General features: G+C 40.3%; 1 protein-coding gene across 1 annotated transcript; it reads left to right on the forward strand.

Annotated features, from left to right (window-relative positions):
* Window positions 1–449: 449 nt before the first annotated feature.
* On the forward strand, window positions 450–4,431 carry LOC120724110 (melanin-concentrating hormone receptor 2). Its single transcript, XM_040016079.1, has 2 exons — window positions 450–1,299; window positions 3,341–4,431. Exons 1-2 carry the CDS (start codon window positions 896–898, stop codon window positions 3,978–3,980), a joined length of 1,044 nt encoding a protein of 347 aa, XP_039872013.1. The 5' UTR covers window positions 450–895; the 3' UTR covers window positions 3,981–4,431.
* The last annotated feature ends 13,472 nt before the right edge of the window (window positions 4,432–17,903 follow it).

Here is a 17,903-nt window from a genome sequence, read left to right on the forward strand (position 1 = left end):
CCACAGGAAAACTTAATTGCCAGCGATAGCCTTAATTTGCTGAAGTTGAAGCTAATCATAATTTAGAGAAAGCAAAAGAGAAGAATGTTTAAAGATCGTCTGGAAATCTAGGTAAATCCCCCAAAGGGAGACAGATCTTTTGTTTTATGTAAAAAAAATTAAGTGAAACAAGAGAAGGGTGGAAGGGGGGCACGCTACAGCTATCTGCAGTCTGAACCTCAGATTTGTTTCCAACTTTTTTTTAACGCCTTAAACGCTTTGAAAGAACTTGAAAAGAGATTCTTTCAGTTTGTCGTCTTAAAGTTTAAGCAGGAAGTCCTCTTTGATCCACGAAGCTTGAATCTTAACCTACACCCAGAAAGAAGTAGAAGCGTAAAGGCGCAGAAACTGTGGGTGTGCCGCCTCGTTTAAATGGGAAAAAATCCTGGAAACGCCCCTATGATCAAAAATGTCTCACTAAATGTTTTTTTTTTACTCCCCCCCCACATTTCTTGTCATGAGGTTAAAGTGCCGATTTGTGATTTGCTCCTCTCATTACACAACGCGGAGCGTGATCCTCTACAAGGAGGGAACACTGGTGTCCGTTGAAGCTCGCGGCAGAAGCGCACAGTAAACATTTGGATCCTAATTTGCTCCCACATATAAACATCTTCGGAACGATATCTTTGCTAGTGGAGTCAGCCTGGATTGGACACTGCTTTTTTCCCTCCTCTTGTGCTAAATCATATAATCCTTGTAAGTGAAAGCCAGGGCAGAGAAGCGGATACGCGCTTTTGGAGAGAGAGCCAAAGTTTGCCGCCCTAAGTTTGAAGCTCGGGCTTGAGGGGATCCCGGAGCGCACGGTGCGCCACTTAATTACTGACCACGCCGAGGTGACTGTGAGGACGAGCTGAAGATGAATGACACTGGCATGTTGTGCAAAAACAACCAAACAGACAGCTTCGCTGATCAGTCATGTCAGAATTCAACTCCCTCGCCTTACAGTCAGATCGACATCACCACTTTCATGCACATATTCCCTTCCATTTATGGCATCCTGTGCTCAGTTGGAGTTGTTGCCAACGGGCTGGTTATCTACGCGGTGGCAGCGTGCAAGAAGAAAATGGTATCAGACATCTACGTGCTTAACCTGGCAATAGCAGATATGCTCTTCTTGCTTGTGATGCCCTTCAACATTCACCAGCTGGTCAGAGACAGGCAGTGGGTTTTCGGAAACTTCATGTGCAAAGCGGTCGTTGTGGTGGATGTCAGCAACCAGTTCACCACAGTGGGGATTGTCACTGTGTTGTGCATTGATCGGTAAGTGTTGAAATCCACACATCTCACAGAGTTGTTCCCAATCCATGAAGATATTTTAATATTTTTTCTTTTAGAAAAAAACAAAACAAAAGATATCCTCCAAAGCATGCTAACAACAAATAAATGTATTTATCCGTGCAAAAAATTAAGATAATAACAACCCAATATTAGCTGAAAATAAGTAAAAGTAGTTGTCTGGTATCCACTTTGTACTCACTGTCTTTATTTTATTCCACAGTAGGTGTTTTTAAATCTCATTTCCAGAGTTTTCTGTTTGAAAACAGAAATCCATGCTCATGCTCATTTGTTCAGCCTCATACATAGCCAGCCTCAGTGGGTGCAAGTGAAGCTTTCATTTCTTTTGAAAGGCACTCCTTCTAAAAATGTACCACTGAGTGGGTTTTTTCATGCGAGTAACAACCCATGAAAACACAATCTTCCCTATATAAATGTGTCGGGTCTGTGAGCTGAACACATTCAGGACATTAAATGAGCCCTCACGCCGAAGAGCTGAAGTGATAAACATCTCCATTTAGACATAATCTGGATCAGGTGGCTTTGACAGAGGTATGATTGCACACATCTTCAGAATAATACACATAATACATTTCTGCAAGGGGGGTCACTGGACCGGATAAATCTGCTCCGATTTAGCGGCACCACCTCCACAGGAAGAATTCCTCACAGGTTTCTTATTTGCTTTGCCATTTAGGTTGTGAATCATCGGAGCTTTATATCACATCAATTCAGCTTCATCATTTTAAATCACTTCTTTAACGGGGAAAACAAAGACAAAGGCTTAACTGTAGCAAACACTGAGGAAAAGATCAAACAATCCTTTTTAAAAAAAATCAAAACTTCTTCCCTTTCAAGGCACATAATTTTAGTCTGTAGTCTTGAGTCAAATGGCAGTGAAACTCATGGAAACCTAAAACAAAAAGCAGCTGATTTTCCCGAGTTTCCAAATCACATTTTTGATATCTGATTATCGGAGTTTATTTGAGTTGCCCCTTATTTCTGATATCAATGTTACCTCTCAAAGAAAGCATACATCATCTGCTCAACATCTGCTCATACTTTAATTGCATAATTTTTTTCCCTTAATTTCTTATTAGGTAAAGTCCAAACTGCCATTACGGTGCTTTTCTTTGAATTCCCTGCTGTTTGTCCCAACAAAGGCCACTTTATCTCGGGCTGCTGTGTAATTTCATTTCATGGGAGGTTTGTGGATACCAACATGATCGTGTTCCCAATTAACAGAAGACCTAAATAATTGTAAAAACATTTACAGATGAGTGACTCATGTTTTAATGCCCCAATGCTGTTGGATTTATAGGTTTTAGATACGTACAAGTGTTTGTTTATTTGAAACACAATACCCAAAGGGCTGCTGGTTCTTTGCATAGAGGTAAACTGTAGTATTCTTCCTCTATGCAAACCTAAAAATCATCTAGGGACAACTTTTTAGCACATAAAATAGTGCAGGGCTATCTAGTGTTTTGACAGTCTGAAGTGGGGGTATTTGGGCATATAGCAAACATATTCAACCTGAGCTCAGGACACGAATGGCTGTGAATGATCAGTATACTAAATTAATGATAAGAGAGCAATGGCAATTTAGCAGCATGTCATGGAGGAAATTACAGGAGTGTTTTTGTGTCCACGCCTGCTAAATCGCAACAGAAAGGTCAGGCGCAAACATGCAGACAGTCCCTGGCTCTACTTAAATGATTGCATGTAATGGCAAAATGATTTTTCTGGCTCTTCAAACTGAAGCACAATCCATATGGAAATGTGTTTACATCCTCTTGCTAAATGACTCTTATTAAATTATGCTGATTTATCAGTGCAATCATCACTTTAATGATTGTGTATCTCTGACATAGTACCTTGTATCTCATTGGGTAGCCTGAGCTCATCCAGCATGAAAATGACCATCCAAGCAAAATCCTGCACTTGCATGCACTCTGGCAAAGCTGCTTTTACCATTTGTGTTCAAGAGAGTGGTCATACTTTTTACACAGTGCATTGTCCCTCACAGGTACATAGCTATTGTCCATCCCACCTCAGAAAAGAGGACCGTGCAGTGGACCATCATCATCAATATTCTGGTGTGGCTGGGCAGCTTCCTCCTCTCCGTCCCCGTCATGATGTACGCCAAGGTTGTGAGCAGGCAGCATTTGGAGGTGTGTATGATGTACCTGGACGGGCCTGAAGATATGTACTGGTACACTCTCTACCAGTCTATCCTGGGCTTCATCATCCCCCTCATCATCATCAGCACCTTCTACTCGCTCACCCTCTACCACGTGTTCAGCTCCATACGTCGGGTCAAGCGTAAGCAGTCTGTTTGGGCTAAAAGAGCCACTAAGATGGTCCTCATGGTCATCGCCCTGTTCCTGATCTGCTGGTCGCCCTACCACGTCATCCAGGTGATCAACCTGAGCAACAACAAGCCAACCGTCGCTTTCGTCTATGCCTACAACATCAGCATCTGCCTCAGCTACTCTCACAGCTGCATCAATCCGCTCATGTTGCTCATCTTCGCCCAGAATTACCGTGAGCGTCTGTGCCGAAAGAACGCGCTGCACAGCTCCCAGCACTCCTCCAAGGTGACGGTGGTCAAAACAGATGGCTCCAGCACGACAAACGACCCCAACTACCGCTGTACAGTCATCTAACTTTTTTTTCTATATATACACATATGTACATGTAAATATATTGCTGCTTAACACAGAAGAAAGGAGCTCGGATGGATGGAATCACCATAAACTCATACCACCTAACGTAATGGCATGAGCAGCTGAAGCACGAGCAGCAAAAGCAACCGCAGCTGAAAAAAACAGGAAAGTGGAAGTAATGTTCAATTTCTCTTTTAGCCTCAGTGTTTCCATTAGCCTTCATAAACTGTACTTCCAGTCTCTTGCTGGTCAGTTGCAACACTGAAGTGCAGCTTGCTGGATAAGCGTTCACATGCTGAGTGTGTGAAATGATGTGATGTTCAGGACTCTTTCTATGGGAGGGTGATAGAAGGAGTCAGCTTTATTATGTGTTTGACGGATAATGTTAACACACATGGTGGCATGTTCATTCTGAGCGTATGTGACAGCTATCAGCACCATTTTCCAAGAAGGAACTATTTATAAGGGCTCCTGTGTTGGAACTGATGGCTTTACTAATGGTGAATACATAATTTACATCATTATTTTGCATATCCATCCATTTACTTTCCACCTTATATGAGGCCTTGGTTGGCGATCTACTAATAATTTCTCATGGTTCTTCCACCAGCAGCTCAGACGTTACCAAAGAAATAGGTCATCAACCCCTACTGTATCATAATTGACACATACAGTTTTTTTTTAAACATCTACATCACCAGTGTGATTTGTTCCCCCCGAAACACTGAAAAAAAAATCACAATACATTTTTAAGCAATGAAAAAATTGAAAAAAGTCAGATATAGAAAAAGTCATATATGGCAATTACTTCATATTTCAGACTATAAGGGGTTAATTAGGAGTAGTAATAGGGAAATCAAAATAAGTCTGTTTTCATCATGGGTAATGTTACAACAGTAGAGTGTTATTTTGATCTGTAAATCATTCATTTTTCTTTATATAGCCAAATCAGAACAACAGTTACCTCAAGTCGCTAATCTTGATCTTAAACCTTACCGAGTAGTTTTGGATGCCTAAGCCTAACCAGGGAGAAAGTGAAAGTAAAAAGCATACGAAAAGGAGATTAATCAGGGGTAAAAAAAATAAGGGAAGACAAAAAAACTCCAAACAGGACACAAATCCATGAGTTCATCATCATCCAGCCGACCTTCTAATTAATATTTCTTTAATTCAATCTTAAAGACAGGCAGAACTTCCCTGGTTTAAGTCCAGGGAAGGTAAACAAATCTTCATAACCAAGAGGATTAGGGCCACTGGAAAAAAAATCAGAGAAAAAAGTCAGAATTCTGAGATTAAAGTCAGAATTCTGAGATTAAAGTCAGAATTCTGACTTTTTCATCAAAATTATTTTTTTTCAGAATTCTGAGAAAAAAGTCAGAATTCTGACTTTTTTCTCAGAATTCAGGAAAAGAAGAAAAAAAAAGATGTGCCCACTTTTTTTTCCCCCCAGTGGCCCTAATCCTCTTCCGTACCTAACACCCTGCCAACCCACAATCAGTTTTTAATGGTGTGTAGAGCAAGATCAAATTATATATTCACCATATAGAATGTAAATATTGAAAAGCATTAGTTACAACTACTAAATGTACACACTTCTTAATCGTGGGACCCAATAATCCAATATATGGTTGTTTTATATTTGAAGGAAACAGAGTAAGAAAAAAATTTAAGACGATTTTACGGCAGACAAACTTTAGAACAAACAGTCATGTAAATCCTACAGCACCTCAGGCGGCCTGTTACAAACTACCGGATTGTTGTACAAAGTACTGTAAGTCATAAGTATTTGTTCGCGCGGTGTGGTTCGCGGTGTGGTTCGCGCACTATTTATGAAATGTGTTTGTAATGAATGTAGTATTTAAAGAGCAAGACTTTTTCAAAAATCACAAAGACAAAGTCAAAGTCTGTTATTGTGCTACTCCCGACGCCCCCAGTGAACAGCCTATTTGTTTTACCCTCAGATTGCTGGTAAATTCAGCATAAAACACCAGTGACGGATTTAAACCCAAAAAGTAAGACCAAGAAGTGTTGTGGTTTCCGCCTTAATGAATGGTTTCCCAAATCATCAGGCATTCTGTGTTTTATTTCTTTATTTATTGCCAAACAGCTCAGAAACACTGTCCTGCTTTTCCTAAAAGAAAGCTTCAAAGAAAGGCCGTGGACGCAGAAGCGGACGTCTGAAAACTGGCATGTTTTTTTATTGTTTTGGGGTTTTTTTTCTTGTTGAGTGTCAGATTAGGAGAAACAGTGTTGATACTGTATATTGAGTTGAGATAGTTGATTTAATATTGGTGTTCTTCTCTCCTCCCATGTAATGTATATTTGATATGTGCTTCAGATTGTGCCTCTGACATGTAATTTTGTGATAAGAAGTTGTTGTTTTTTCTCATAAAGGGCTCAGAGTGATATTACAGAGACAGCAAACTCATTTCCCTTCAGTGTAACGTTAAAATGCACAATGAAAAGTGAGAACGTTTTATAAGTATAACGCTTCCTTTTAGATCTGTGACGCAGCATAAACACAGAGGAATAAACTGTCACTGTATAGTTTGGAAACAGCTATGACTGCACAGTAGATGACCATCACTGGTTTCTTTCATAAGTTTTTAAGATGAATTCTTTTAATTTTGAGTGTCGTTTATTCATTGTGTGCCAACTGAGGTGAAGGAGCCTAGTGCGTTTTTAAAGAGGAACGCACATTCATTAATTACAGGTCATTCCTGAGTCCTCGCACACTTGCTCCTCAGTAAATAATCACAGTGTGTTTCAGTGTGTTTCTCTCTGCGCTGTGGATTACCGGCTGTGCTTAATTAGGCGACTGGGCCCTGGATGCATACAAGTTGGAAAATTAGTTTGTGGTAATTTAACGACATGTAAATTCGTTTGGAAACTCAAAATACAAACCGAGCTCAAAGTGTTGAAGTGGCTCTCAGAGTCTGACTTCATATCGAGGCCCTGTATTGTGAAAGGGAGCCTTTGTCAATGAGTAAGCTCACATTATCTTTGTCAACGGCCCTCAAGTGATTCCTTGTTGCATTTCAATACAAACTCACAAGAGAAAAACGGGAATATCCCAGTTTCTGTCCATTTTTTTCATGGCGGCAGCAGCTTAAAATCTCACTAAACACGACACAAGTGTTTTGGGGGAGACGATAACGTGAAGGAACAGTCGTGGAGTGAACAGTAAACAGGCATCTGTGTCACCGATACCGATGCATCCTCCTCTTCTTCTTTTAAAGCGTGTGTCAGTGGAGTCCTTCTTATATTTTGGCTTCTGTCATATCTGCACTAATGACTCCCCAAAAACACTTCTATTGTGTTTTGTGACATTTTTTTTTTCCATTTCCATTGTGTTATATTTTTACTTCTGCTGTGTTTCGTGTGTTTTTGCAGCATTTTTCTACATGCTGGTGTTTTCTTAAATTACTGTGCATTTGACCTGTCAGGGCCACCGTAGTTACCTTCAAAGGGAATGTGCCCTGGAAGAGATCATTATTAGATGTCTGAACTACCACATGTAGCTTATGTCAATAGAGTTTGAACATGCAGATTTACCTCTACATGTCCAGATATGTCACGTTATCTCAGCTCAGCACAGCCACCCAATGGAGGATATGCAATGCATTATTATCAGGTTCTTCTAAAAATTCTCCAGTTGATCCAAAACGCTGCGGTGAGAGCACCAACAGGAACCTCTTTCTCTTCATTGGCTCCCTGTTGAACCTAGAATTGATTTTAAAATCCTTGTGTTTGCATGCAAAGTCTTGACTGATCAGGCCCCATCATAGCTTAAAGATCTTATAGTATCATATTATCCCAACAGAGTATTTTGCTTTCAGACTTACTGAGGCTTTGTTGTGGTTCCCAAAGTTTATAAAAGTAGAGCGGTAAGCAGAGCCTGTATCTGTGGAACCAGCTCCCAGTATGAATTTGGGAGATAGACTCCCTCTCTGCTTTTAATAATAGACTTAAAACTTTCCTTTTTGATAAGACTTATAGTTTGGGTTGGATCAGGTGACCCTAAATCCTTTCTTAGTAATGCTGCTATATGCTCAGACTGCTGGAGGACCTCATGCGATGCACTTAGCACATCTCCACTCACCTCTTTTCACTCCCTAGGCGTTTATGAACCCCTGCAGGATGTCGTTACATTTTTCTCTTTTCTCTTCGTTACTCCGTGTTAGTCTGGTTTCCTGCTCCTCTCTTTCTTTTGTCTTCTCTTTCTTTCTTTTTTTTCTCTTTCCCTTCACTCCCAACTGGTTGTAGCAGATGGCTGCTCCTCCCTGAGCCTGGTTGTGCCGGAGGTTTCTTCCTGTTAAATAGGGAGTTTTTCCTTCCCATTAGTTCAAAGTGTTATCTCGAGGTTTTCTCCAGAATACTGTAATGTCTTTACTGTACAGTATGAAGAACCTCGAGGTGACTGTTGTTGTCATTCAGTGCTATGTAAATAAACGTGAACCGAATGGAAAATGAACTACTCAGTGCTTGTGACTGTTGTAGAAGGCTGGAAAACTGATGGACTGGTAAATGGAAAGCTTTGTCATCTAGCTCGGGTCTGTTTTCACCACAGTGGAATTAATCAATCCACCCATCCATCTCAAACTCGGTGTTAGCATCACTCGGGGATGGTCAAACTCCTTCCCTTGGGATAGCAACTCTTCCCCAATGCTGAAGGAGAACCATTTTCTCAGACTTGATGGGACAAACCTTGTGTAACTTTCAATGTAAGCAACACTTCCCTCATTTTACAACCTCTGAACTCAACGATTGTTTATAACAATAAAGGGTTTTTTTCAAGTGAAAGCTAAAAGAAATTGGCTTTAAGCAGCTTGATTCATCTTAGGGACAGACTATGATTTGGATTAAAATTTGCTGCTTTATTAAGGTAAACAAATCTTCATAACCATGGTTACAGTAAAATCCTTCTACCAGAAATGACCAGAATGGTGCATAAAAGACACTTTGTTGACACAGGAAATGGGAGACCGTCTGCAATCTCTCACATCTTATTAGTTTGCTCATCCTCCCCGATCCTCTCTTCCTCTTTGGTACTTGACCTTATAATAGTGACACTAATTATAAACCACTAGCTTGTTGTAAAAATATTGTTTTGGGAAATTTGCTGGAAGAAGCGCTGCTGTTGTTTCTGCTGGGAGTCTCAATTTCACAGGTTGAACCAGACTAGGGCTCACTACCTGCGTTTAATGTGTGAAACTGGTGGCATTTCCCTTTATTGTTTCTGTTGCCATTGAGCTTACATCCAGAACAAACAAGTTTAAGTGAAATCAAATAATCTAAATAAAAATAAATAAAACTGATTTTTGCCCAGGGACCTCAACATTGGGTTAATCCAGCCCTGACCTTGCTTTGCTGTGGTCTCCTCACTGTCTGTATTGTAAAGTGTTTTTTCTTTATTTTCTTTCATTGCTTTATGCTGAATTACTCAGCCAATGAAAGCTTTAAAAGCCTCTTTAAAGCTTCTGTGGCTTCTCTAGCTTTTGGTATGAGTTACATGTCAATCATATATATGAACTCTGTGAGTTCTTTGTGAATTTCTTGTAAATGCTCAGACCTGCAGCATATTGTACAGTATAACTGCATCCTTCCAAATCATTTCCCAGTAATTCAAGCAGCATTTCATTTAATACATCGGTGCTCTCGATTCTCACTTTAGCAACCATAAAGAGTATCCATGGAGAGTCAGACTTTTAATCAGTAGTTGGTGCAGTGGCAATATTTCAGATTTATCTTTGATTATCTTCAGACGCATCAAGCGAAAACACTTGCCTCTGCTATTTACGGTGACGCTCGTACAGTAGCTCTTGTGTTATTTAGCACTCCAGCAACATGCCAGTAATGCCAAAAGAACAGTTGAAAGTGCCAGCTTAAAAAAGGAGGTACTGGGGAAGTGTGCTTGGCCCAGGTTAGTCTAGTGTTTTGGGACATGCCTGCGTGCCTTCTTCGAAGCAAGAGTCAGAGCGTCAGCAGCCAAAACAGCTTCAAAGTCACACCAGTGCACTGAAATGACCCTGAATTATATATCGACCTCTGTCTTTGCTTTAGTTAAGTGAAGTGAAGTTGCAGAGGATTTCATCAACAACCACCACCCCCACTCCTCTTTTCTTTGGATCTTTGATTTGAAAGTTGGGAACACAGTTGAACAAAATTTTCCTGATAGCTAAAACAGGAGTTTTACAGATTTTTTTTTTCCTATTAAAGGAGAAAGTAAAATTCTTAATCTTTAGACAGGATAAGACTGCTAGTTTAGTTTAATATGACAGCTGGAAACTGCTTATAGGGATTTTAACAGAATTAATTAGTGAGCATTGTAAGTACTAGTAGGCGAACTTTTAAAATCTTCAGACAGGGCCTGGCTGGCTGTTTCTGGTCTGTCTAACTGTCTGCTCACTCCAGCTGCACTGATCCAACAGGGGAAATAAGTTTTTGATCCCCTGCTGAATTCATACGTTTGCCCACTTACAAAGAAATGAATAGTCTCTAATTTTTATGGTAGTTTCGTTTTAATGAATAGGGGCAGAAAATCAACCAAAAATGGGGGAAAAAAACCCAAATTACATAAAATTTAAAAACTAATTTGCATGCCGTGAAATAAGCATTCGATCTGCTAAAAAAAAAACCCATGAGTAAGTCCAAAGCGCTGTCAGTGGATCATCAGCTTGGTGAGAAGGTGCCGACTCTGTGCGCTCAGAAACGGTACGCACAGAGATCGAAACATTTTACTTTGTGCCCTTTTTTCTGCTGAGGGTCCAGGAAGACTTCATCCTCCCTCAGTCAGAACACTGAAGATGGGTCATGGCTGGGCCTTCCAGCATAATACTGACCCAAAACATATCATCAAGGCAACAAAGGAGTGGCTAAAGCACATTAAGGTCATGGAGTGGGCAGTCTCCAAACTGAATCATGTAGAAAATCTGTGGAGGGTGAAATCTAAAGGATTTAGAGAGTTTCTATAAAGAAAAGTGGCCCCTGAGATGTGTGCAAACCTGGTGATCAACCACAAGAAACATCTTACTGCTGTGCTTGCCACAGAGGTGTGGACTCGAGTCACATGACTTGGACTCGAGTCAGACTCGAGTCATTAATTTTATGACTTTAGACTTGACTTGAAAAAATGTTCTAAGACTTGTGACTTGACTTGGACTTTTACACCAATGACCTGGGACTTGAATTGGACTTGAACCGGTTTACTTGAAAAGACTTGATATTTCACCCCAAATATATAATTTAACATGCATATTATATAGAGATTGAAAATGTGACGTCACTCAGGGGTAAAACCGCAAAGGATTCTGGGAACTCGTGGCAAGAGGTACTAGCGCACGCAGGCTTTCAATTGAAATCAGTCACACAGCGATAAAAAGAAACACAAAAATGTCAAGAAGCTGTTGTATTATTAACTGCAATAGCCGGTCGCATGACAGCCACGGGAAGCCGACGGGTAAAGAGATCGGTTGTTATCGGATTACGTCGTTGAAGAGAAATTGTTCGAGCCATGTTTCCCAAGTAACAAAGAGGCGACGGATGGCCTGGATTGCAGCCATTCAAAGATCAAATATAACGTCCCAGAACACTCCAGCTCACAGGTTAGTCTGCTCCAAGCATTTCCACACAGGTCAGTCTGCTGTAGTAGTTAATACGTCATTTTTCTTAACATAATTGGTGATATAGGTTACAAGCAAGTCTGGCGCTGAACAGAAATTGTCGCTCCTTTGTTTATTGTGCATAAATAGTGAATTGTCCTGACACAATATTGCGTTTCGCTTCTGTTATTATGGTACATTGACAAAAACATATACTTTTATTCACAGGATAAAACAGTTTTTTGTATCACCAATTGCCCAGTGCGATTACAGCATACAGTATTATTGTCACTGCTACATTTCTGTGATGCTACCAGAAATTATTTCCACTGCTAATTAATTACCATTGAGCTCAAAGGTCCTATTAATAAACGGTTAACGAATGTGTATTTATGACGACAATTTGTGAGACTGGTAAACTTATGATACGTACGATGGTCTTTACTTTCTACACGGTGCATTTCAAGGTCCTGTACCCATCCGTCGGTAAACTGTACCTGGGCTTGTTGCAGTGACCGGAAGTTACTAAACTTCATGAGTGTATGCACTCACTCCAAGAACCGTATAATTATAAATATGCATATAAATATGCTACGATGAGATAGCTGACTTCATCTAACTAGCAAATGTTTTCCAGGCTACGTTGGTGATGCAGTTTTTTTTTAATATGTATGATATTTTTGTCATGCGATTTTAAAGCCGGTCCTACAACCGCATCCAAGAATAACATGCAGCTTATCTCAGAACTGTCGGTGAAAATTATTCTTGGAGCTAGGTTTAATTGAGCTGCATTTTAAAGAGGTGCAATTTCACAATTTGTGTATATTTTCTACGTTCACTATTTCGTCATGTGTTGAGAAAAACACAGATTTAAAAATTACATGGTCTAATATTTACATTTAGCATAACTGCAACATTATTTTTTCGTTTTTTTTTTTTTAAAGACTCGAAAGGACTTGAAATTCAAAATTTCAGACTTGTGACTTGACTCGGACTTTTACACCAGTGACTTGAGACCAACAAGGTTTTCTGCACCAAGTACTAAGTTGTGCTTTGCTTGGGGATCAAATGCTTAGTCCACTCAGTAACATGCAAATCAATGTATAACTTTTATGTCATTTGTTTTTCTGGATTATGGGTTGATATTTGTTCTCTCTTCATTAATATTAAACTAATGTAAAAACCACAGACTGTTCATTTCTTTGTAAGTGAGCAAACTTACAAATCCAGCAGGGGATCAAATCACTATATCCTCCATTGAATGAAGTGTTGTCCACCTTTTCATCCAAAGCTCAGGAAAAAAGTGATTAAAAAAATGTCAGGTATTTTCTTAGAGTCCTGAAAGAAATTAGTTAGTAAGCAAACTCGCAATCAAGCAATGATTAACCAAGTACGAAATGAACAAGTAGCAGTTTTAGAGAACAGGTCCATCAACTGTGTTTGTATTTATATGATTATGTTTCTGAAGTAGACTTTAATTTGAAATGATAATAACTTTCAGTCCACCTTTACTTTTCTTATTCGTAGGGGTTTGCCCCGCTCGCCCTTTTAAAATGCGATTTTCAGCTCTTTTCAAAGGGAGATCTCACTCTTGTGTTCACATTTCGTTACTGAAGCCGGTCGAGGTAGACGGGTCATCCTGCCTTCCTCTCCGCAATCCTTGCTACAAGCAGCACCTGTTCAGCGCTTAAACCTGAATGCGTTCCAGCTGTGATTCAATCAAAGGTTTGACAGGAGTCCTTTTCATGATTCAGGCTAACATATAAATCACATTTTCCTCCTCACCTCTCATCTGCACTGACTTCTCCCTCCTATCTCAGTGGAGCAGAGCCCTTCCAGCCCAGCTTCACTTAATATTTTCCCACCAGAGACAACATAAATTCAATTATGGATTCCATACACTCCGGTCTCTGCTGGGAGAAAGGAAGCCAAAATCTTTCTTTCTTTTTTATTTGCCTGAATTACAGATGAAACCAGCATTATGATGATATCAGAAAAGCTGCACATCTGACACATTTTCCACTCTGCTGCTGAAACATTACAGAGAATGCAGAAAACGTGAGCTGATGCTCCTCAGGAGTTGCTGGAGTTAAACCTGACGGGCCGGCACTGACTGTAAAAACTTCACTGAATATTAAAATGTTGCAGTAGCACAGCTCTCTCACAGTAATGCTGATGCTACTTGAAAATCTATCTCTCTAACAGTAAAAAAAATACTGTTTGTGTTTGGACCTCTGCTCAAACTCAAACTCAGCCTGAATTCATTCAGTAATAATGTTGAAGACCAAAAGCATTAACAGGGATCATCTGTGGAGCCACAATCTGCTTTAATTTAACTTTCTGTCATTGCTCAAACCGTTTGAACACATAAATGAGCCACACTGTTTACTTTTGGCTTATTTTTTTTAAACCGGAGCACAAATTCTAACACAAAACTGGTTTTGTTCTTAATGCAGAGTTTGTAGACAACCATAAACATATTCAGTCACGCAGGAATCACAGTCAGAACTTGTCACAATCAGAAGGCTTAGCTTTCAGGACGTCGACTCAAATGAAAAAGATGATTATGGGAACGTGTGTGCACAGTGTTGATGTAAGACATTTGAAAGTATTAAAATGCGACTGGATTCGTGGTGCAGGAAGGCGTATGAATGCTGTACGGACGCCAGCGACAGCAGCGCACGTCAGCATAATTTTCAGGTGAGCAGTGTGGCAGAACTCGTGGTGGAGCGAACGTTTACATGCACCGCGGTGATCGAAGGAGAGCGCTGGATGTGGATGTGACACGAGCGTGCACTGCAGCAGTCTTAAACCTGCCTCGCGGGTTTATTAGCTGGCGAGTGAATGGGAAGCAGATTGTTGGGTGATTTGGAGCTGATCTCCAACAACTGTGACCGCTCACGTACAAATTAAACACGATGGCACTCAGTGACTTTAAGAGTATTGACTTTAAACCCTCGAGCACCACGGTGTAAAAATTTGATGAGCACCAGAACTAATAAGAGGGAAGCCGCTTTGAATGCGGTGCTTTAGAGAGCCATCCGCAGAGAGAGCTCTTCTCTGCCTGCATGCATGAAATAAATCAGATGATTAAGAGAATAAAGTTTAAAATGTGGATGTGACATGTGCAGTCGAATCAATCAAAATTCAGAACACATTAAGATGTTACGGTGGCTTGAAGATGAGCACATAGACAACATAATTAAGCAGTAGACTGAAGGTGACATGCATAGCTGTTACCTTTAAAATGTAGCAAGTCTGCAAAGTCATAACAGATGACAGAGTGTGCTGAATTACAAGGAGCCTTACATTCACCCTGTTCACATCTGGCATTAACATGCATCTCTACGTTGGTTTAAAGGGACATCATGTCATGTCTCTTGTGCAAATAAACATGGGTTGCAGCCTGAGGTTGAAAATTCAAAGAAAACTTGATCAAAACATCTTAGATTTTTTGTCGTCATCCAGGCAAGTTTCCCAGGATTTTTGAGTCCACTGTAACACATCACTATAGGCTGTGCATTAGTACGTACTTTTGTGTACACAGAGGATGTAAATGAGTGGATCATCCTTCATTGTGATGCTTGTGCATACACGTGCTGATGCTGGTTCTGTGTGTCTGTTTCCCCAGTGGATCTGCATTCAAACCCGTACCAGCGATGGGATCACCTATCAAACATGTTACTGCCAAGCGTTACACAGATGTGTATTTGTCTTGAATTTTCCACTCCGAGGCTCTGACATCATCACGGACATCATCAACTTTACGGTTATAGCAGCTTCCCTGCGTTACTCTCTCATGTGATCAGCTATTAGAGAATTAAACAGAGGCGGAGAGATGTGGAGGCAAAATAAGCAAACCCACTGACCAAAACCAACCTCAGTGGAAGTGAATAAAGTTAATCATAGTTTAAAACTGGTGTGTGTCAAGGTCAGAAATATATTTAATGAACGTGAAGACTGACAAGGGATGAATAATTATGATCAGAGCATGGTTGGAGCATCTATAAAAGACCATGAGGGTTGTTCCTAAGTTATGTAAGAAACGTGCGCTGTCAGATTCAACTAATATAGTCAGCAGTCCCAAAAAGCTCGATTTCGAAACTGCAAAGAGCAGTTCTGGCACGGATACAAAGCCCAGCAGGAGAGAAAAATGTGTTTTCAGGTTTATCAGTGTGGATACAGCCTAAAACCCCAGATTACATGCAATTGGTCACTAATCAGATTTTCCACTCCGCCTCTGCCACAGCGATACTGCTCTCAGTGTTTGAAACCCTCTTAAAAGTCTGGTTTTGTTCACTGTTTGCTTTTATCAGAACTCACACCTCACGTAACTTTTTCTTTCCTTCTACCACACAAAACACAAAATTCCAGCTTGCTTTTAGAGCATCCCAGAGCATGTCTTGTGATGTTGTTTGAAAATTTTCTTCCTCAAATGATGCCAAATATTCACTGGGGTTGAGGTCTTGTGACTGCTGATGGAGAGCCATGCGAGCAACACTTGTTGCTCTCTCTTGGACTTTAAATAGCTCTGATGCATGTTAAGACTCATTGTTTTACTGGAAATTAAATCTTAATGCAACACCAGGAGGTTGTGGCACGAGGGATTTTACAACAAGCTTCCCCGGGATAGAGCCCACTTCTATTTGTACTGCAGGGAGATGATCCATAAAAAATTACCAGAGCTAAATATGCAAAACACACTCCATGGTGGAATCTGATTATGTATTACGAGCAGTGTTGGTCAAATTACTTGAAAAAAGTAATCAGTAACTAATTACATATAATTAGTTACTGATATATATCATATAAAATCTAATCAAATGGAAAAGTCTCTTTTTAAATCTTGTTTTATTAGTTTTAATCTTTTAACTTTAAATTTAATTATATGCAACATTCTCTGACTGGAAGAAATTTATTTAACATTTAAACCTATTTTCTGCACATTCCAGCACATAAAACAAAATATTTTTTTGTGTTTACACTCACTCTTTCAAATAGATGCAAGTAAAACACAGCAGAAAATAAATAAAATCAAAGACTAGCGGTCCTGTTGCTCTATTTTCACCTGTAAAGCAGTAGTGGGGTAGGCGGAGGTTTACCCTGGTGCAGGTGTGCCACAGCCGTCAGTTGAACAATGGGAAATTCTCTGTGAGTTTCCCATTACGTCGTAGCGCTCTCGGTGCTTGCTCGGAAGTTTAGGGGTTTTTTTCGCTGTAAAAAGAAGTTTTCTTCCCACGCACAACGGACGCTAATGTTTTTGTCACTTTTTATGGAATCTAACTCAAAGTAAGGTCAGTACTTCCACGCTTTAAACGCTGCACGCTCATACTCTCTCCCGCACTCGATATATGATCCATTGTTGATCTGCACACAGCTGTTGTCACGAACGTCGCACTCGCTTACGTCACTGTCATGAGACATTCTCGCAAAAAAATCAGTAACGCAGTAACGCAGCGTTACTACGGGAAAGTAACGGTAATCTAATTACCGTTTTTGCAATAGTAATCCCTTACTTTACTCGTTACTTGAAAAAAGTAATCGGATTACAGTAACGCGTTACAAGTAACGCGTTACTGCCCATCTCTGATTATGAGCACTTTTTTTTTTCCATTCCTCACACACACACACGGATGCACTTAGGTTTGAACTTTGTTTCATAAGTTGAAAAACAAAAAACAAAAAACATTCTTCACTGAGGAAAAACTCCCACCTAACCAGGATTGCAATCTTATATCTAATCACAAAATCTTAACTCAGGGTGTCTTGAAAATACGGTGCAAAAGGGGAAGCAAAGCCAGGAGCATCGGAGGTGGATTCAAGCTGTTCCACCATGGTTTAGATGGGAAGAGAAATGGAGCAGGATTAATCTTGAAGGAAGAGTATCTGAATAGTTTTGTGGAGGTGAAGAGCGTCAGGCAGAATCATGAGAATGAGAATCATGAAGTTTGAAGCTGAAATGTAGTCATGTTGTATGCCCACAAATTGGATGCCAGGTAGAAGTAAAAGCAGAATTGTATGGTAAGTTGGATGAAGCGGTGGAGAGTGTTTCCGGGGGAAGAGAGTAGTGATTGGAGCAGGCTGCAGCGACATATGGGTGAAGGGAACAGAGGTAACGAGGAGGTGAGGTGTTAGGTAGGTATGGTGTTGAGGAGAGAAACCTGTAACGACAGATGTAGTGGATTTTGTGAAGAGGATGGAAATGGCTGTGGTGAACATGTACTTGAAGAAGAGGGTGGAAAAATGGGGTGATGTATAAGAATAGGGGGAAGGTGCACACGGGTAGATTACATCTTATGCAGAGGGTGCAATCTGAAATAGA

Source organism: Simochromis diagramma, unplaced genomic scaffold (assembly GCF_900408965.1).
Source record: "Simochromis diagramma unplaced genomic scaffold, fSimDia1.1 OVJJ01000685.1, whole genome shotgun sequence".
Taxonomy (NCBI): Eukaryota; Metazoa; Chordata; class Actinopteri; order Cichliformes; family Cichlidae; genus Simochromis; species Simochromis diagramma.

What these genes read in the sequence shown, in the direction of transcription:
- LOC120724110 (XM_040016079.1), top strand. Translation starts at nt 896, where the DNA reads ATGAATGACACTGGCATGTTGTGCAAAAACAACCAAACAGACAGCTTC. An exon ending in ACTGTGTTGTGCATTGATCG is followed by an intron (nt 1,300 to 3,340) that starts GTAAGTGTTGAA and finishes TGTCCCTCACAG; the next exon opens with GTACATAGCTATTGTCCATC.